Consider the following 22,375-nt stretch of genomic DNA (forward strand, 5'->3'; position numbering starts at 1 on the left):
CAGGGTTACTTTTGGCTCTGCACTTAGAAGTTACTCCTGGAAGGTAGTGAGGACCATATGGGATGCCTGATCATTTGCAAGGCAAGCTCTCTACCTGTTGTGCTATCTTTCTGTCCCCCAACCTGGGAAATTTCTTAACCAGATAACCAAGCTATGGCTTAGAAATTTCAACTCAGTAAACCTGGGAAAGGTTTTGGGTGACTGTATTTCTCTTTGCTTAGGGCTACACCCAGCTGTAGCTCAGGGCTGACTCCTGACTCTGCACTCAGAAATCATCCCTGGTGGGTTCAAGATGACAATTTGGGATCAAACCCAATTCAGTCATGTGCAAGTAAGTGCCCTATATGCTGGATATCTCTCTGGCCATAGGTGGCTGTAGTTTTCACAAATTTTCTACTGATTTTGATGCGTGGCCATCTTTGGGAGTCACAGCCTTAAGTAGGAAGTTCTTTTTTTTTTTCCAGTTCCTAACAAATGATTTCTTTTTTAACTCCCTGTTAAGTCGTTGAATAAATTCCATAGATATCTGAATGGGGCCAAAGACATAGTTCAGCAGGCTGAAAGCATGCTTTGCAGAGAGGGTATGTGTGTTTAACCCCTGTCACTACTCTGGTACCTAAAGCACTGCCAGGAGTAACCCTTGATTACAGTCACAAGTAGCCCTCAGTCACCATTACATATGGCTCAGAAACAAACAAAATCCAAATGAATGGTGGTAAAATAGATCTCAAAGCCAAAACTGATTTAAGTATGATAAATTGATCACAGAGTGAGTTTGCTGCGCGCCTTAATACAATGGAAGTGGAACGTCAGAATTTGGCAGAATCTGTTACGCTGGCAGAAAGAAAATACTCAGATGAAAAGAAGAAGATTGAAGAGCTCCAGCAGCAAATGAAAACATACAAGTCCAACCTAGAATCCTCTAAGCAGGAGTTAATTGACTACAAGCAAAAAGCTGCAAGGATACTGCAGGTATGAGGGACTTGGGTGACTGGATGTTAACACAAGTGAGTGTTGACACGTGCTAGTTGGATGAAGGGGTCTTGGAGACTCTGGATCTGTGTTTGATTAGTTGACTTGCTCCAGGTGCCTTTCTCTTCTTACCATGTAAATAAATGTCACATAAATACCGTATAAAGGGAGAGGTCTTTCGTTCCTACCATGTTCTTTTCTTTAAAAAATATATGTGGGGGGGCCGGGCGGTGGCGCTGGAGGTAAGGTGCCTGCCTTGCCTGCGCTAGCCTAGGACGGACCGCGGTTCGATCCCCCGGTGTCCCATATGGTCCCCCAAGAAGCCAGGAGCAACTTCTGAGCGCATAGCCAGGAGTAACCCCTGAGCCTCACAGGGTGTGGCCCAAAAACCAAAAAAAAAAAAAATATATATATATATATGTGGGGCCAAAGAGATAGTGGGTAGAGCACTTGCCTTACATGTGGCAGACCCAGTTTGAATCGTCTGGCATACTGTATGATCCTCTGAGCCCTCCAAAAAATAATTCCTGAATGCAGAGCCAGTAAGTCGCCCCCTGAGCATCTGCTGGATCTGGCCCCAAACAAAACAAACAAAAAAGCATTCTGGTTAGAGAGAGTATATTAAAGTAAGGTGCCTTATGTTGCATGTGACTGACCTGGGTTTGGTCCCCCAGTACCCACAATAAAGTCCCCATCTTCTCCAGGAGTGATTTCTGAATGTAGAGCCAAGAGGAAGCACTGATAGCAGTATGACCCAAAAGCCAAGAATTAAAAAAGGCAGTTTGTCATTACTCACTTCATGCCTTCAGCCTCTCATCTGAAACATTCTGATAATATTCATGTTTGTTGTTAATAGTCACTATGTTCTTTCATATTAGCTCTCTGTTGAGCCTTCACAGTAATTGATCTAGACCTCACCCAGCGCTCAGATATCACCTCCTGAGCTAGCTTTTGTCCCCCATCCTTAATCTCAGGACCTCGTTACTTTCTTTTTTTTTTCTTTTTGGTTTTTCGGGCCACACCATTTGATACTCAGGGGTTTCTCCTGGCTAAGCGCTCAGAAATCGCCCCTGGCTTGGGGGGGACCATATGGGACACCAGGGATCGAACCGCGGTCCTTCCTTGGCTAGCGCTTGCAAGGCAGACACCTTACCTCTAGCGCCACCTCACCGGCCCCAGGACCCCTTACTTTCTAATGAAACAACTATAGTTAGCTTTCCTTGACTTCTCATATGTCCTAGGGAAGATGTATCCCTTCAGTAGTTTTCTGAGGTCGTTTCTTCTTGCTCATCCCTTTCACTTCAATTTAGGGTTATGTTTCATAAAACTCCAAGAAATATCATACCCTTTGCCTCCAAATCCTTCTTTATAATTTTTTTGTTTATCTCTTTTTTGTTGCTATTGTATTTTTTGGGGGGGTCATACCAGGTGCTTCCTGACTGCACTTAGGAATCACTCCTAGTGGACTCAGGGAACATATAGGATGTTCTCGGGCAACCATCTAGGATGCCTGGGATTAAACCTAGGTCAGCCACGTGCAAGGCAAATGCCCTTCCCGCTGTGTATTGTGCTGGCCCTCACTCTCTTTTTTAATTACTCTATTTTTTGGAGCTTGATGGTTTGGACCATGCCTAGTGGTGTTTGTTGTTTACTTCTGTCACTTAGGGGTCACTCCTGGTGCTGGAGATCAAACCAAGGTTAGTCGCATTCAAGGTTAGCACCTGTATTATCTCTGGCCCTTATCATTTTAATGTTTAATTAATCTAAAAAGAACTTGCTATAGGGCCCGGAGAGATAGCACAGCCGGCGTTTGCCTTGCAAGCAGCTGATCCAGGACCAAAGGTGGTTGGTTTGAATCCCGGTGTCCCATATGGTCCCCCGAGCCTGCCAGGAGCTATTTCTGAGCAGACAGCCAGGAGTAACCCCTGAGCACTGCCGGGTGTGACCCTAAAACCCCCCCCCCCCAAAAAAAAAAAGAACTTGCTATAAATATTAATGAATAAAAAATACTTATTGAGAATCTGACTGTTCATGAAACATGATGGGAAGAAAGCCAGATAATGACATTCTGCTTGAGAGGGATTGGGCAGAAGAAGCTCAACCAGGGATCATGGGAGATACTGTTGAAAGAGGATTTGAAGGAGGAGTGGGAAGACGTGTGGCATCCTTGCATCACCCATGGATAGAAAAGTCTGTGCAGGAATGCAGGACGCCTGAAGGAACAGCCTTTAGGTATAGGATGAGAGATTAGGAGATGAAAAATAAAATCTCAAATAGGTGGAAGCTTGCTTACTACCTAAGAAGTTTGGATTTTATCTTCTATATATGATTCAATTTCTTGGACAGTAAGTGAAGATAAGCCGGGGGGGGGGGGGTGTGTGTGTGTGGCTGTGTCCTCTAGATGGTGCTCAATAAATTGGTGACAACATGGAAAGAGTGAGTGGCAGAATGGTGATTATCACAAAAGATAATCAGGAAGCTCTGATCTAAATATGTGTGGCAAAGAGGTGGCAAAGAGGACATCTAAGGGAAAGTGGGAGGTAGAAAAGAGGTGGCAAAGAGGACATCTAAGGGAAAGTGGGAGGTAGAAGAGTGGAAAGTTGGGAGATTTAATCAGAGGAAGAGGGGAAAGGCAAATAGAATTTAGAGTGATAGTTCCTGGAACAACAGGAGGGAGGACAGGAATGAGAAAAGGAACAAGGGATGACTGAGATGTTGTAAAGTTTTGGTGAGTTTGCAGGCGTCATGTGGAATGGAAAAAGAAATCAGAAATCTAGGCCTGAAACTCAGCAGACGGGGCTGGGCACCACCAAGTTGGACTCAGCTACCTGGGGCATAGATAGGATTACCTGAGACCTGTATGAAGTGGGGAGTGAGGGTGAGGTCTGGGAACCTACCCTTCAACCCCCAGCATCTACAAATGGTGGACAGGAAAGGCAAGAGCCACGAAGAAAGACACTGAAGGGAAATGAGCAGAGGTTGGCAGAGAACAAGGGAGAGGCCAGTGCCATTTCTGGAAGCCAAGCAAGAACAGAGGTGACAGTGTGGAAGGTTCTCCACAGGGCAGAAAGCACTGGTGTGTTAAGGACTCTGTGTGCTTGGATTTGGCAAGTAGGAGGCTCCCGGTGACAAGTGAAGATAGCGCCTGAGGAAAGGCTCGTAGCTACATGAGGAAATGGTCAGGAGGGTCTTTCTATACTTTTAAACATTGGTTATGTAAATGATGGTGTTTATTGTAGAAACCTTGAAAATTGCTTAAGGAAGTCACACATAATTCTGCCACAACAAAGGAGAAGCTTTTTTTTTGGGGGGGGAAGGGAAGTGGGCCACATCCATCAGTGCTCAGGCGGTAGCTCTTGGCTCTGTGCTCTGAAAATCACTCTGGAAAGCTTGAAGGCCCACATGGATTCCAGGGATAGAACTTCAGAGGGTCGCCGATGCACGGAAAACATCATACCTGTGTGCTATTACTTTGGCCCATTCTATTGTGTTTTTTATTTATCTCTTTGGATTGAACAATCTCTGGACTTGGAAAATATAGTTGCAGTGTTTTCATAGTAGTTTCACTTCTTTTTTTGTTTTGTTTTTGGACCACACCCAGCATTGCTCAGGGATTACTCCTGGCTCTGTATTCAAAAATTGCTCCTGGAAGTCTCAGGAGACCCATAGGATGCCAGGGATTGAACTCAGGCAAACACCTTCCTCACTGTACTATCACTCTGGCCCCAAATAGTAGTTTATTTCCATATGGTAGACGATAGTCAATGTACAAGTTGATCTCTGCTTTACCTAAAGATAGTTCTTTATTTTCCCCCCAAATAGTCTAAGGAAAAATTGATCAACAGCCTAAAGGAAGGTTCTGGCTTCGAAGGCTTAGATGGCAGTGCTACTAACAACATGGAGCTAGAAGAGCTTCGACATGAGAAGGAAATGCAGAAGGAGGAAATACAGAAGCTGATGGGTCAATTACACCAGCTGAGATCAGAATTACAGGTAAGATTTTCTGGGGTTCAGCTTCATAGACAACTTATTGATAAAGCTGTTAGCTAGGTGAAAGGTGGTAAGAGACTTATTTTGAGGGCAAGACATTACTGAGAACATTGGTGAGACTTTGGTGGAATATCCTACTCCCATCCATGTTGAAGTGAATTCTAAAGCAATAGATTTCTTCTCTGCTGTCTGCCTACAGTATAAGAATGAGAGACAATGGTATCTTGTTCCACTAAAAAACTGATTTCATTTGTTTAGTAGATACTATGTGCTTGGCATTTTCTAGGCCTTTGGCTTAATAGAAATAAACCACAAGGGGCCTGAAATGATAGTACACCGGGGAAGGTTCTTGCTTTGCATGTGGCCACCTGGGTTTGATCCTCAGCACCATGTATGGTCCCCACAGCCTGCCAGGAGCAGTCCCTGAGCACAGACCATGCCCCTCTAAAAAAGAAAAAAATTTCAGACAGAATCTTCTTTATTATGGATCTAATATTCTAGTGTCTAAAACAAGTGGATTTGGGACCTTGTCTATAAACTTGAGAAGTTTTCTGATATTGAAATGAGCTCAGGCACATTCTTTTCATTATGCTGTCATGTTAACCTAAATCTATTTGTAGTTTATCTTTACTACATGTCAAAGTAAAATTGGGCTATTTGTTTAAATTAACCTTAAAGTTTGATATAATTGTCACAAGAGCTACAGTTGAGGATGAGAGAACTTTTTGCAGGGAGTGTTAACCCAAATTCATTGCTCCCTCTATGTAATAGGTAAGGTGTGCAGGACCTCAAGGCAGCAGGCAGGCACGAGGGAAAGGGGGGGGGGGTTTCTCATCCAGGGCAGAGGTAAGCCAGGGCTGCTCGCTGTTTCCTGCACAGCCCCTTTCATATAAAACATTTATGCAATCGCTCCCCCCCATATAGTAACTAGATAAGTATGCAACTCAGTATCAGGTACTGATCATCTAAAGGAATATTATTTTAAAATGAATATTTAGATATTTTCTGACACACACACACACATTCACAATACCTAAATGAGTCACCACTGGGCAGCTTAAAAAGTCAGGACTTGTGGCCAAAGAAATTACTAGAACATTGGGGATGGTGCCTTGCCTTGCAGGAGGCCAACCTGGTTCACTTCCCATGTGGTCCCCTGAGCACTACCGGGTGATTCCTGAGCGTAGAGCCAGGAATATACCCTGAGTCCTGCTGGGTGTGGGTCCCCCCCAAAAAAACGAAGGTGGGGAACTTGACCTTGAGATGAACCAGTTATAGATGTAGATGTAGATTCTGTCCTTTGGCATTTGCCTTGTGGAGTCTCAATGTGTGCAGAGCCCTCACCCTCCACACCCCCGCAAGGAAAGGGACTATCTGCTTAAAGGGCCAGGTGTGGCCCAAACCCATGCCACCACCCCAAACACACACACCTGCTGCTGCCCACTCCAAAAGCATATGGATCTTTGAAAACTTTTGCTGATCTAAATTTTTTTTTAATTTTTATTTTTAATCTATGAGAACAAGGGTGCAAAGAAAGAGGACAAGGTAAAGTTACAGTGGAAAGGACAATCACCCATAACATAATTCTCAGAAGTTCCCCCCTTGCTGATATCTCTAACTTTGAAATTTCAGCCCAAAGAACATTAAGTTAAATAAGACAGAATCCATGTACAATTACCTTTGTCCCTAAGTCCCCCAGATTGTAACACATTATAATATTTCTTAACAGTACACAAGGCAATCTAAAGCCATAAAACTTTATGTAACTCCCTTAAACCATTACAGGCATAGTATTTTCTTACATTTCATATACATGCATATTAGCTTAAGTTAACCTCAAATTTTAAGTGAGTTCTTTTTAAGGATTAGAGTCAAAGGAGCACAGTAAAAATGGTGTTAGCGGTGGCAATTGTTGTTTGCCATAGGCCCTCCAAAATATGAGGGACATGGAAAGAAAATAACCTTGGCTAAGTACAAAGAGAACAGACACCTGAAGTTTCTGGCACAAGACCAAGTCTAGGCTCCAGGCAACGCTAGATCGTCCAATCCAATTACATCTGTCTGTAGTGCCAACACACTTTTATTTTTTCACGCAGTCTCTGTTGTTGGCATCATGTTTCTGTATTAAAGATCCTGGAATCTGCATATCTTACATTGAAGTCAGGATGTGGAGCATCCTCTCCTTTCACCTCACAATCAAAGGGCAATGCGGGGAGCCCTGTCCTGTAAGCAGGTTGTTGTTGTTGTTAAGTCTTCTCAGTGTTAAGGGAAGTCTCTTTTGAGCAGGTCGAAGTCTGAGCAGTGTAAGTCTTCCATGGTAGAGGATTGCTTCCAGGTGATGTTATAGACCAGCCTGGATGTTTCGTGGATGGCTTCCCTGGTTCAGGGGAGAATGGATTATGCCCTTTCTTCTGAGGTCTGTGCCAGGTCGTTATGTCAATGTTCAGGGTGTAAGGTCCCTTTGCACTACAAGATTTGTGTGTTCCAATCTCTATTAGATAGGATCTTATTTGTATGTATAGTATTTTCCCATTTTAATGTGCCTATGCAAATAAGAAGCAATGCCACGTGGTGTTATTGGCGCATATGGGGGCCATAAGAACAATTCCAATGATTCCCATGACATGGTTCAATCATAAGCATTAAACTGGGGGACTCTTCCACCAAATTCCTTGTTAAACAGCTCAAAAAGAGAAGATAAAAAATGGTTAGAATCATCACTGTATAAGACAACATTTAGTAAGAATTATAGCTGTCAGAGAAAAAACACAAAATATTCTAAAGAAATACGTGTCCATTTTATGTATCTTGAAACAGTTTGGGGTTGTCACACAATGTACAGCTTTGGACTGTGATTAGGATTGTACACTACTGAAGTTAAAAAGTAATGTAGGTTAGTGATGTTTGAGAGGGGGTTAGAGAGTTAAGGAGTAAAAAAGAGCTATGTAGGGGTGTGGGAAAGGGCAGAATACAAAATGAACATTCTGTATACGCAAAACATAACATAAGAATAAGTAATATTCTGAATACATGAAGTACACCCCCAGTGCGGTTCTGTAGTTTTTGGATGCCTAGGGAGGAATTTCTCACTCCCTCCCCCCAGGGCCCGATTAACCAGGCGTGGCCCTGAAGACCTGCCTGGTGTGGGGGGAATCTTGTTCACCTGGACTAAGTGGTCAGCCCAGGGGTCCTATGGCTAGCTGTCCTGCCCAGATCCCCCATCATACCAGTCAAAGGCCCACGAAATCCTGGCATGCGGAGTGTTCTGAGCCCAGCCGAGCCTCTGTAGTTTTTGGATGCCTAGGGAGGAATTTCTCACCCCCTCCCCCCAGGGCCCGATTAACCAGGCGTGGCCCTGAAGACCCGCCTGGTGTGGGGGGAATCTTGTTCACCTGGACTAAGTGGTCATGATCTGAATTTTTTATAGGACTTTTTTTTATAAATAATTTTAGTGCTAAAATATTAAAATTAGAGCGATACAGAGATTAGCATGGCCCCTGCACAAGGATGACACGCAAATTCGTGAAGTGTTCCATATTTTTTAAATAAAAAAAAGAAGAAAAATAAATAATTTTGAATCCCGAAGAATTTAATCCTGTTAATTTAGAGATTGAGTAAATAGGGAAGTTTGCCCATTATCAATACAAAATATGAATCCTACCAGCCCCATATCTTTAGGCTTCATTGTGGAAAAGGAGATTTGTTCTCTTTAATACTTCTTCCCTGTTGTTTATTGATGATATTTACCCATTTTCCTACTCTTTCTCAAGAAATTAATGAAACTGTAATCAAGAGTATCATACTACAACAGGCAAAATGGAAAAATGGTTAATATTATAACAACTCTTCACTGGGCACTTAGATCCTAGCTACTTTACTGTGTACTCAGCAAGCACCTTTTTTTTTCCCTTGCCTTAACCCCAAAATGGAGGAGACATACCCGCATTTCACAACCTTGAAGAAGGAATATCAGTTTGCCAGGACTAGTAACAGTGACGGAGTCAGGATTAGAATCCTGGTTGGGTATCTTATCCTAGAGATGGTGACGCTGACCACCGCACATGCCACCTACCTCAAGAATTTCTGATTCCATCAAATTGAGGCAAAAGATAAATTAATCTATCCTCTACTGGCCTTGGAAATCTTACTCTGGGGGAATGATTGCTGTTTCATCTGTCTGCAAAGTTGTGTGCATTCTGAGTATTGACCAGTTTTGGAGTATTCCCTGTGTTAACAAATCTGAGACTATTATTAATTGTCAGTTCTTTCAGATAGTAAATGCTAGACCAGCATTACAGAAATGACTTTGAAAACACATACCAAGAGATTTAAAGAAAATTGATTTCAGTTTTAACTCATATGTTGCTCTATATCTATATAATTACTCATTTTCCATAGAAAAAGGACAATATAGAAATCTAGAATTGTTCTTGCTGTTAGTAGATTTCTTTCTTTTTATTTTTGTGTGGGGGCGTGGTTGGACCATATCCAGCAGTGCTCAGGGCTTACTTCTAGCTCTGCACTCAGGAAACATTCCTGGCTGTGATTGGGGGACCCTCTGGGATGTTGGAGAACCAAATCCAGGTTGTCACATGAAAGGCAAATGCCCTGCCCACTGTACTATCTCTCCAGCCCCCACTAGTGGTAGAATTCACAGGAATCTAAGCAGGTAGATCCTGAATTCAAAGAAATGAGAATAGTGACACCAAGTGAAAAGAGTAGGTTAAAAAAAAGATATATGAAAAGATATAAAAGCAGATTATAGTAATTAAGGTAATACAAGGAAAAATATGTTAGGTCATTAATATTGCTTATTAATTACTAACATTTCAATGTGTATTCATATTGTTTATTAATTAGGAATACATACAAAATAATTATAGTCTGCAGTTGGGGAGATTAATACAATGGTGCTATGTTTTGAGGGTGAGGGGCCACATCCAGTGATGTTCAGGAGTTACGCCTGGTTCTACTCAGGGATCACTCCTGGCAGTGCTTTGGGGACCCATATAGAATTCCAGAGATTGAACTTGGGTTGGCTGTGTGTAAGGCCAGCTCTTTACCCTCTGTGCTATCTCTCTGCCCAGTAATGCTGTTGTTGAAATCTGACTGATTTGGCATAGCAGATGACGTTTTGGATAGACAGTATATGATAATGCTGTTATGTTGATGTAATGGCTGTTGTTTCTTGAAATTGATAAACAAAACTGATAGAATTTGAATAGAGAGGCAGGTGTGTGTGTGTCCATGTGTGTATGTGCTCATGAGCACACAACAGCCTTCTCAATTGTCTTTGTTTTTTTTCATACCATTTTCTTATTAAAGTATCACCATATTTATTCTCCATTTAGGCTGAAACTATCTAACTCCTCTTTTTCCATCCAGAGCCGCTGAGCCTGGTTCACACTATGTCTTAGCTGCTTAGGAAATGTTCAACTGGGCTGTTAGTTACTGTTTTTACATGTCAGTTTCTTTTTTTCCTTCCCTAGGATATGGAGGCTCAGCAGGTTAATGAAGCAGAGTCTGCCAGAGAACAGTTACAAGATCTGCAAGAACAAATAGCTGGGCAGAAAGCATCTAAACAAGAATTGGAGGCAGAACTGGACCGACAGAAGCAGGTAGGTATTTAAATAGTATCTTCTGAAATAGATATCTAGGAGGGTCCAATGAGGAGACATTCCAGGAAAATAGTTTTTTGAAATTATAGAGTTCTCAGGATCTTGCTGTTCTAGGTACCTACCCATCTTTTAATTTCACCTAACTCCTCACTTTTTTTGATTTGTCTTTGTTTGGGGACCATACCTGGCAGTGCTCAGGTTTTACTCCTGACTCTGTACTTCAGGGTTATTCCTGGTGGTACACATGAAGTGCAAGAAATCAAACCCAGGTCAGTCACCTGCAAGACAAGCTCTCTCTCTCTCTCTCTCCAGCCCCTCTTGTTTGCTTTTTAAATTTTTTTAACATGAAAAAAATAGAGGTACAAAATGGTTATAAGACTTTAAACCTATTACCACATAGCTAATCAGAGGGGAAAAAAATCAAATTTAAGATTCTGCCTCTGAATCCAGAATTCTTCCTACTTCTCCATTCTGTGTTTTTACATCTCCTTGTTAGGGCCTATATGTGCAGAACATGTAGAAGCATCAGTTGATTTTTATATTTTACTGCATTTGTATTTCCTAGAAGCAACAGTAAATATTAGTAGAAATACAAATAAAATAGTTTATACCGTATCACATTATTTCTGTTTAAGAAAAATACAAATCATGTTTATAAAATCATTTTATTGTTAGCAGTTATCTTGTTTCCTAAACCAAATTACTTTACATTAATAACATATATAATAATGTCACTATTGACACAGTTAAATATATTTATAGCCGTATTTATAAACAAGATTCTATGTCTTGGAGCTGGAAAGAGATAGCAAGTATCTTGCACACACTGACCTGAGCTGGATCCCCATCATCTCATGTGGTTCCCTTGAGCCCTATCATGAATAATTTCTAAGCCAGGAGTTACCCCAAAGTATCACCAGGTATAGTCCAAAAGCCAAGAATATAAAAATATAGAAGCAAGATTGTATATCTAATAATAACATCTATAATTTACTGAATAATGACATTATTGAACCCAGTGCACATTATTGTATTTTATTGTCATAATCACTGTTCATTCTCCAGAAGAGAAAACATTCTTAAAATTTTGAGTGTATCAGGGCCCAGAGAGATAGCACAGCGGTAGGGCGTTTGCCTTAGACACAGAAGTATGTTGGTTCAAATCCTGGCATCCCATATGGTCCCCCGAGCCTGCCAAGAGTTATTTCTGAGCATAGAGCCAGGAGTAATAATCCTTGAGTGCTGCTGGGTGTGACCCAAAAATAGAAATAATAAAAAAAAAATTTTAAGTGTATCATTTAGATATTCCAGCTCTGCTTACTTTTTTTTTTTTTTTTTTGGTTTTTGTGCCACATCCAGTCAGCCTCAAGGGATACTCCTGGTTATGCACTCAGAAATCGCTCCTGACTTGGGGGGCCATTAGGATGCTGGGTATAGAACTGAGTGCAAAGCAAGCACCCTACCGCTGTGCTGTTTCTTTGGCCTCAATTCTTTAAATATTTTTAAAGTTGTGGGGTCAGAGCAATAACACCAGTGGGTAGGGCATTTGCCTTGCATGCAGCCTATCGGAGTTTGATTCCCAGCATCCCATATGGTTCCCCAAGCCTGCCAGAAACTATTTCTGAGTGCAGAGCCAGGAGTAACCCCTGCACACTGCTGGGTGTAGCCAAAAAACAAAAATAAAAATATTTTTTCAAAGGTGCATGTATCATTTCTGAAATTGATTTTATTCTTCAAGAAATGGTTTTATGGTTTTTTTTTTTAAACATGTAAATTGTGCTGAATAATAAGAGCAAAAATTCACTAAATAGCAAACCCTGCGGCTACATTTTAAGCTATCCTAGATAATTTAGTTAGAGGATTAGCTGGCCTTTCAGAAACTGCATTTTAATTTATTGAAGGGGCTATCATATGTTAAGAGGAGAAAATTTAATGTTCTTGATGGTTAATGAGATCATTTTTATTTTATGAAAGCAGATGGTCTTAACCACATCCACTTACAGTGTCCTTTTTTAAAATGAGGAAATGTGGGAGAAGTAGAGGAAAACTCAGCTGAATGTAGCTTCAAGCTATTGATTTGGAATCAGATGTAAAGTACTTAATCTTGAGGCCAAATAGCCCTTTAGTACTCTTACTAATTTAAATCATTTCTATCTTAAATTTTGTGTTAGCCTAAGAACTTAAAAGAAATCAAGCATTCCATCCTGTTTTTTGTTTGTTTTTGATTTTGGGTCACACCTGGTGGCATTCGGGAGTTACTTTTGGCTCTGCGCTCAGAAATCATTCCTGACTCAGGGACACTAGTGATTGAACTCAGGTCCGTGCTGGGTCATCCACATGCAAGGCAAACGCCCTACTGCTATGTTATTGTTTCGGCCCCATCCATCCTATTAGTTTGATTCTCCTACCTTCATTTCCTCCTGGCTTTTTTGTTTGTTTGTTTGTTTGTTTGTTTTGTTTTGTTTCTGGTCTCATTTTTTTGTTTTTGGAGGAGACAGTAGGGGGAAGGGAGGGTTTGGTCTGTACCTTGTGGTGCGCAGGGGCTATTTCCTGCTTTGTATTCAAAATAAACCCTGGTGGTACTTGGGGCACTATATATGGTCCTGGGGATTTGAGCCAGGGTCAACACTGCAAGGCAAGCTCTTTAATCACTGTGCTATCATCTCTCCTGGCCCAACATCTCTTCTTTTTCGTTTTTTTTGTTTGTTTTTTTTTTTAACCACATCAGGCAGTACTCATGGTTACTCATGGCTCTGTACTCAGAAATCACTCCTGGCAGACTCGGGGGACCATATGGGATCAAGCTCGGTTTGGCCGCATGCAAGACAAAACCGTACTTGCAGGTGTTTGCCTCGCATGCAGAAAGATGGTGGTTCGAATCCCAGCATCCTATGTGGTCTCCCGAGCCTGCCTGGAGCGATTTCTGAGCATAGAGCCAGAAGTAACCCCTGGGTGCTGCTAGATGTGACCCAAAAACCTCCTTGCTGTACTATCACTCTGGCCCCTGAACATATTTTTTTTTTTACCATCTTTGAAACGAGCAGGTTAACTTAATGTCTAAAGTGATTTGGCAGATTGATACCATATCACATTGACTACTTTTTATAGCTCCCTTACGGTTTGGAATAGACATACAAAAGCTGTTCAGCATCATTAAATAGTGGGGGAATGCAAATTCAGACCACAGTGAAGTAGGTTTGAGTCCCCACTAGACCAGCTAGTCTTACAGAAATTGACCAGCCGCTGTCATTGTGAGCACTCCAAGGTGGGGAAATAACTGGGGCTCTGGCCTTGCTGCAAAATGTTGATAATAGGACGCTGACCCAGCATACAGTTGACATCAGTTCAGTGACTAAGCACCCCCAGGAGGGAGCTCAGAGCTGAGCTCAGAGCCTGGAATAGCACCTTAGTATCCTTTAACATCCAGGATGTGTCTAACACTCCCCCTGCTTCCGGTTAAAAAATTCAGTATTTTTTTTCTTTTTAATTAGACACATAATCATGTGATCCAGCTGATTCACCCTTTTTTTTTAATTTTAACTTTATTGAAACCATTGTGATTTACAAAGTCCTTCAGAGGTGTGTTTCAGGCATACAGTGAATCAGGACCAAACCCACCACCAATATTCCTCAGGTGCATTTCAAACCACCCCTCTTTGCCCCTCAGCCTGCCACTATAACAGGCTATTTTAAGTTTATATTGTCAAAGTTTGGGTCTCTTGATTCCACTGTTGTTGCTTTTGGCTTTGATATTTAGTATTGTCCTTTTTTTTTTCTCCTGGCTTGGTGGACCATACGGGACGCTGGGGGATCAAACCACAGTTCATCTTAGGTCAGACACGTACAAAGCAAATGCCTTACCACTGCACCACCACTCCAACCCCAGTATTATCCTTTTTTAACACCAGTAATGCACCTGAGACTGCTTGGCCCCTAGCCCACATCCTTTCTAATTTGTGTTTCTCCTCTTCCACTCAGTTTCTTTGGGGCTAAAAAAATGAAACTCAGTTTTTTTCCAGCTATATTCTAGAGCTAACAGAGTTCAAGACAACTATTATTTAGACCATTGCATTTCTTCATGCATTTAATCTAAATACCACATGTGATATCACTCGTATTTATTCTTCTTCTTCTTCTGACTTAACATAATAGCTTCCAGTTTCATCCATGTTGCTGCAAATTGCATAATAGATTCTCTATTTTTACCTAGGAAAACTAAGAAAACAAACACATGAAGACTGGTGTTTGGATAGTCATTGTGTATAAGCTGAATTACTAACTTTTCATCACGGCTCTCCAAGTCTTTCATCTGTTGTCTCATAAATACTCTCCCAGTATTGATGATCTGCTTTGTGTCAGGCTTTCCCTTAGGCTCTGGAGAACTGAGGACAGACTTGAGATTTAGCTTTTGTGTTCTTCTGCTTCACTGTAGGAATTTCGCTACATAGAAGAAGACCTATATAGAACAAAGAACACACTGCAAAGTAGAATCAAAGATCGGGAGGAAGAAATTCAAAAACTCAGGAATCAGGTATGATTCAGCATCCATAACTTGGGGAAAGAAAATCATTGTAAAGCTAGATAGATTTATAGATGTATATTAGTGTATAGATTTATAGCGGGCTTTGGGAGGGATACAATATGATTTTTCCCACTTTATATCTAAATTCTGTTGTTCTAGTAATAAGATAAGTGACCGTCAGCTTGATATAGAATTTTCATCTGATGCTCTGTGAGTCTATAGTTATCTGTTTGCTATGACTGGTTTCTTAGAGAAGCATCTAAGACAGTGATGGCTAACCTTTTTGAGCCCGAGTGCCCAAACTGCCGCACAAAACCAAAGAATTTCCTCAAAAGTGCCAGCACGTAAATTAAACCTTACTAACAAGATTTTAGTATCTAAAAAACTATGAGGCACCTGCCGCATATCTTTTTTTTTTTTTTTTCTTTTGGTTTTTGGGCCACACCCAGCGGTGCTCAGGGGTTACTCCTGGTTATCTGCTCAGAAATAGTTCCTGGCAGGCACAGGGGACCATATGGGCGCCGGGATTCGAGCCAACCACCTTAGGTCCTGGGTCATCTGCTTGCAAGGCAAACACCGCTATGCTATATCTCTGGCCCCGTGCCGCATATCTTAATTGCGGACCTTCACACGTGCCAGCTGCAAGACCTTCGTGTGCCACTGCTGGCACACGTGCCATAGGTTCGCCATCATGGATCTAAGAGATAGTGTTACTCAAGGGGGTGTGGATTATAAATTCCATGTCTTCTCGTTTCCTTACCTTCTCATTTCTATAGTAGTTGTGCTACTTGCCAGTTTTCTAATTGTGGTTTCTCTTTGCTAAGAAAACTCTGATGTTAAATATTCTTTCAATATCCTTTAAATATCCTTTAGGCCAGAGTGATAGTACAGTGGGTAAGACACTTGCCTTGCACATGGCTGACCTGGTTTCTGTCCCTGGCATCCCATATGTGTTCCTGAGCACTGGCCAGGAGTGACCTTGGAGCACCACCAGATGTGGCCCCCAAAACAAATAACAACAAAAACATTTATAGCTTTCTTAGAGTGAGGAATGTGACTCAGTGGTAGATTTCATACTGGCATATGTGGAGCTCTGGGTTTACTCCCTAGCACACGAAAAAAGAAAACATAAAAAAATAAAAGGCTTAGTATGGAGAGATAGTTCAAAGTTTAATATCTTGCAATCTGATGAGCTGGGTTCCATCCCCAGCACCACATGTGGTCCCTGAGCTCTACCAGGAATGATCCCTAACACCATTAGGTTTGCCCACACATACACAGGAAATATATAGATGTCTCATAAAGTCTCTAAGATCATGTTATTTTTGGGTTGGGGCCACATTCAACTGTGCTGAGGGCTCTTCTCTACATGTTCTTCAGGCTTATCCTGTGCAGTGGTTGTGGGACCATATAGTGCTGGGCATCAGACCTAGGGCCTCACACATGGAGCAGTAAGTGCCTTTCCACTGAGTCATGTCCATGACCCTCCAATACCTTTAAATAATTCAGAGAATGGCATGTGTCTGTCACCCATATGTACATAGGCTTTGTCATGTTGTCCAGTAGAATCACACAGTCATTCATCTTGGAAAGAGCTGCTGCTTTCCTCTCACACTAAGAAGATTGTCTTAATAATGGACTGGTTTATTATTTACTTTAACATAGAAAGCAAATAATTTTAGTTTTCTTAAACTTAGACTTTTCTTAGACTTTATAGTAGCCCCTAATTGAAAATGTTTTCCATTTTATTTTTGTTTTTTTATTTGCTTGGAGTCCACTGTTCCTGGCCTGGTGTTGGGGGTCATCATGCTGTGCTGGGGATCAGAGGCCAGGCTCAGCAAGCTCTGGTCCTTTGAACCATAAGAAACAAACAAATAAAAAAAAAAAAAAACATTTAACCATTGATTGGAAAAAAATAGATGAATTGGTCAAAGTTAAAATTTTATTTATCGGAGACTCCATTAAAGAAAACAGTGGGTAGGGCATTTGCCTTGTATGCAGCTGACCAAGGTTCATTCCCTGGCATCCCGTACAGTCCCTGAGTCTGCCAGGAGTGATTTCTTTGATTTTGGTTTTTAATTTTTGGGCCACACCCGGTGATGCTCTGGGGATACTCCTGGCTCTGCGCTCAGAAATCACTCCTGGCTTGGGAGACCATATGGGACAATGGGGGCGTCGAACCTCAGTCCTTCTTAGGTCAGCCGTACGCAAGGCAAACACCCTGCCTCTGCACCATTGCTCCAGCCCCTGCCAGGAGTGATTTCTAAGTACAGAGCCAGGAGAAAACCCTGAGTGCCACTGGGTATGCCCCTTTGCAAAATGAAAGAAAATTAAATGAGGCTAGGGGAAAGATATATAGCACATATATCTGTCCAGGGCTTGGAGCCAAGAACTCTTATAATTAGAAAAAGATACACAACTAATCAAGGACAGGAGATCAAGCCCAGAGTCTCACAAATGGAAGGCACAACTAATTTTTCAAATGTGCAAAACATTAACTAGAATATTTATATTCATCAACCCAATAGATATGTACGTATATACATATGTGTGTGTATATATACAAACATATATATATGACTGGCCAAACAGGTACTTGAATAGCTACTCAAACTCATCAGCCTTCAGAGAAATGCATATTCAAACCCCAGCAAGTTGAATTAATAATACACTCACTAGAATGGATGAAATTAAAAGGATTGGCATTACCAAATGATACAAAAACATGATTGGAACTCTTTGTTCGTTTGTTTATTTGTTTGGGGTCATACTTAGTGGTGCTCAGGCTTAACTTCTGATTTTGTGCTCTTAGTCTCTCTTGGGGGATCATATTGGATGCCAGGGATTGAACCTGGGTCAGCCACATGCTTGGCAAATACCCAGCCTGCTGTACTATAGCTCTGGCCTCTCAGATGGAACTTCTTTGGCTTTGTTGTTGTTGTTGTTGTTGTTTTATTTGGGGGTAACACTCAGTTACGGGTTACTCCTGGCAGAAATCACTTCTTGCAGGCTCAGGGGACCTTAATGGATGCCAGGCATCAAATCTAGATTGGCTGCATGCAAAGCAAAATTGCCCTACCCACTGTGCTATTGCTCTGGACCTCTCAGATGGAACTATTGAGTCACACTATTTGTGCAAGTGTACACTGTTCAGTAAAACTATTCGGGTGACTGTACTTTTTTCAATAATAGCTTAATAAACATGAAGCCACCTGTCCTCAAAATTACTAGTATATATTAACAGCTTTGTTTATAAATAGCCTGATTGGAAATTACCAAAATAACTTTCAACAAGTAAATGGATAAACAAGTTGCTAACTTCTCAGCAATAAATAGACACCTATAATATAATTAAATCCTTGGAGAAATCTTTTTATTTTTATCATACTGTGTGATGCCATTTATAGGAAATTCAAGCAGAGGCAAAACTCAGTACTAGGAATGATGTGAGGGAGTGATGGAAACAGTCTGTTTTGAAGGGGATGTTGATGAATCAGTTCCTCACTTGTCAGCTGCTCTTTAAGATTTAGGGATCAGCCATGTAAATACATTTCACCTTTGCTGAAACATACCAGAGTATGGGCTAATTTGATTAGAGAGGTACTTCTCTAATGGGCTTTGAGAACTCCGTGGGCCCCAAGATAGGGATGGATACATGAAAATCATGTAAATAGGGTATCATAACACAAGATTAAGAAAACAGCCAATAGGAGCCACAGGAAAGAAATATAGAAAAAGATGAAAAACACTGGATTCAAGGTACTATATTTTAGTATCTTCCTAAAATTAGCATTTCTGGGGCTGGAGAGATAGCATGGAGGTAAGTCGTTAGCCTTACATGCAGAAGGACTGTGGCTCGAATCCCGGAATCCCACATGGTCCCCCGAGCCTGCCAGGAGCGATTTCTGAGCGTAGAGCCAGGAGTGACTCCTGAACGCTGCCCGGTATGACCCAAAAATCGAAAATAAAAATAAATAAATAAAATTAGCATTTCTGTTTATATAGCAAACAAATCTGTTAACTATTCTATTCAGTGTAATTCTGCTTGATGGCTCTTTGTTGTCAACCTACTTCTACTCCTAATTTATGTGTGCTGACAGGGAATCAGAGGGAAGGAGACTTATTTTTACCTGTACTGTATTTGATGATTCTGTCTTACTTTATGTGCTACCTTCCTAGGAGCAGGGAAATTGAGGCTCAGATTGGGCTGCTTGCTGCAGGTGGCAACTAGGACATGGTAGGGATGGGCTGGAAAACTGGGATTGTTCTGTCTCTCTCTCTGTCTCTTCCAAACTGGTGATACAGATGGTGGTTCCTGCCTCTACTGGCAGTTTCACTGAAGAGGCAAAGTTGATTCCTATGAGGCTACAGCAATAGCACAGAGGGTAGGACACTTGCCTTCCATATGGCTGACCTGGCTTCAATCACCAGCACCCCATATGGTCACCTGAGCAACATTGTCCACAAGTCATTCCAGATGCAGAGCCCTGAATACTACCAGGTGTAGCCCAAAAACAAAGAACAACAAAAAGTTGGCTTCCTCTAGAGTCTAGACAATGTCACTGAATGACTGATAATTACCAAAACAGTGGGACTCTTTGGAAGGACATCACATGTCCTGGGGCATCTGCAATTCTTTGCTAGCCTGACTGAAGGGTCACGGATGAGGTGATGCTCAGTCCCCATAGGGCCACCCCGTGATGTAAGGGCCCTCTAGGGCCACACATAAAACAGTGCTCAGGGAGTCATGTGTTTATCAGCATGCACTCTAAACACGTCTGTCTCCCAGTCCCTACAGTGGGAACTTGAGTGGAAAGGGCATCTCCCCAGTCAGATAGAGTCTTGTAGATTAAGGGCCAACTTTCCTAAAACAATGATAGCAATAGAGTGAGGCCCAAGGAGATGGGAGGGAATTGGTGATAGGTGAGGCAAATAGAAGCTAAATGAAGGAGTCTGGCAAGAACCAACAGTCAGCCTGATCCTGCAGGACATTACTCCATGAATGCTGATTAGAGCCACACACAGAGAAGGGGTAGCAATTTATCCAAAGGCTGAGAGTTTAGAAATAGCAGAGCAAGGACAAAATCCATGGATTGTGATCTTTACACTATTGTCACTTGTGAAGGATTTTTATTTTTTTAGGGAGTTTTTGTTTGTTTTCGCCAGAAAGGAAAGATGAGATTTGTTAACTTTTAGTGATTATATTTAAAAAATTATTACATTTTTGAGGGGAGCAGAGAGATAGCACAGTGGTAGAGTATTTACCTTGCACGCAGCTGATCCAGAACGGTTCCCGGTTTGAATCCCAGCATCCCTTATGGTCCCCTGTGCCTGCCAGGAGCGATTTCTGAGCCCAGAGCCAGGAGAACCCCTGAGTGCCACTGGGTGTGACCCAAAAACAAACAAAAAAAAATTATTGGAGCCAGAGCAATGGTGCAAGCAGTAAGGCGTCTGCCTTGTGCATGCTAGCCTAGGATGGACCATAGTTGATTCCCCAGCGACCCATATGGCCCCCCCAAGCCAGGAGTGATTTCTGAGCACATAGGAGTAACAACCCCTGAGTGTCACCAAGTGTGGCCGAAAAACCAAAAAAAAAATTATTACATTTTTTACAGTAGCAAAGTTGTTCATGATTGAATTTCGGTCATACATTGTATATAACACCCTTGTGAAGGATTTTAACTTGAGGCAAATTTTTAGAAGTTTAAACTGTGTCTTATGGACCAACGCTTTCAAATATTTCTTGTTTTGGTTTGTATACATACTTTGGCTGTGCACATAGTTACTCCTGACCTCCTGACTCTGTACTCAAAGAACACTCCCTGTAAGATCAGTGACAGAGGACCATATGGGGTGCCAGAGATCAAGCTCAGGTCACCTACATGCCAGGGAAGTGCCCTGTCTGCTATGCTATGTTTCAAGCCCCAATTTCAAGTTGTTGTTTTGTGTGTGTGTGTGTGTGTGTGTGTGTGTTTACCCAGAGTTCCCAGGTCACCTGCATGCCAGGCAAGTGCCCTGTCTGCTATACTATGTCTCCAGCCCCAATTTCAAGTTGTTGTTTTGCCACAGAAAGCAAGTTTGTGACACATTTCAATATTTATGTGCACTGAACACATATAAAACAAAACAGAAGTTTTCCCAAACTGTACTGTCTGATACATCCAATTAATTTCTATTATTTTCCACTTGAGATTCATTGATTTAATGTAAAATATAATTATATATCTATGAATTGTGAATATTATAAATTATATGATATATTATATATTTTAATATATATAAATTTGGGGCCAGAGTGGTGGCACAAGTGGTTGGACTTTTGCTTTGCATGCGGCTAACCTAGGGCGGACCACAGTTTGATCCCCCAGCATCCCATATCGTCCCCCAAGCCAGGAGCAATTTCTGAACACATAGCCAAGAGTAACCCCTGGCGTCTCCAGGTGTGACCCAAAAAGCAAAAATATATTTTTTTATAAATTTTAATTTATATATAAATTATATGTTATTAATTATAAATATATAAATTGATTTAATATAAAATATAAAGTCTATGTGTTGGGTCACATGTCACAGCGCCTGTATGCCCTTCGGCCTTTGGGTCTGAAGACAGGTCACAGTCAGTCAGTTAATGTTTTATCAGAGTCTTACAAAGTTTCTTTTTTGTTTGTTTGTTTGTTTTTGGTTTTTTTGGGGGGGGCCACATCCGTTTGATGCTCAGGGGTTACTCCTGGCTAAGCACTCAGGCACTCAGAAATTGCCTCTGGCTTGGGGGGACCATATGGGACGCCGGGGGATCAAACCGTGGTCCTTCCTTGGCTAGCGCTTGCAAGGCAGACACCTTACCTCTAGCGCCACCTCACAGGCCCCACAGAGTCTTACAAAGTGTCATTGGAGTTTTATTCCAAGGCCCTATCCGCCATATGCTTTCCTCACATGGCTTCTATGCTAAGCTTATTCCAGTTTCTCTGCTGCTTCTCCTCCAGCTCTCTACCTTTCTCCCCTCCCATCCCCCCAGCCAAGCTCTATTATTTATTCAGGATTCCCCTGCCTATCCCAGGTATGGGCAGGTCTGACCATCAACAGAAAGCTTAAGGCCTTGGGGGAAAGGATACCTTACAGCAGTGATGGCTAACCTTTTTGAACTCGAGTGCCCAAACTGCCACACAAAACTAAAGAATTTCCTCAAAAGTGCCAGCATGTCGATTAAACCTTAATAACAAGATTTTAGTATCTAAAAACTATGCGGCATGTGCCGCATATCTTAATTGCGGAA

General features: G+C 41.7%; 1 protein-coding gene and 1 pseudogene across 1 annotated transcript in view; both read left to right on the forward strand.

Annotated features, from left to right (window-relative positions):
- The window catches only part of GOLGA5 (golgin A5), a 45,455-nt gene that overhangs the window by 16,128 nt on the left and 6,952 nt on the right, over window positions 1-22,375 (forward strand). The window contains exons 5-8 of the mRNA XM_049769803.1: window positions 769-972; window positions 4,795-4,965; window positions 10,452-10,580; window positions 15,013-15,111. Coding sequence (XP_049625760.1) covers window positions 769-972; window positions 4,795-4,965; window positions 10,452-10,580; window positions 15,013-15,111 — 603 coding nt within the window. The remainder of the gene's footprint in view (window positions 1-768; window positions 973-4,794; window positions 4,966-10,451; window positions 10,581-15,012; window positions 15,112-22,375) is intronic.
- Window positions 8,406-8,504, forward strand: LOC126004785 (uncharacterized; annotated as a pseudogene).

Source organism: Suncus etruscus, chromosome 3 (assembly GCF_024139225.1).
Source record: "Suncus etruscus isolate mSunEtr1 chromosome 3, mSunEtr1.pri.cur, whole genome shotgun sequence".
Lineage (NCBI taxonomy): Eukaryota > Metazoa > Chordata > Mammalia > Eulipotyphla > Soricidae > Suncus > Suncus etruscus.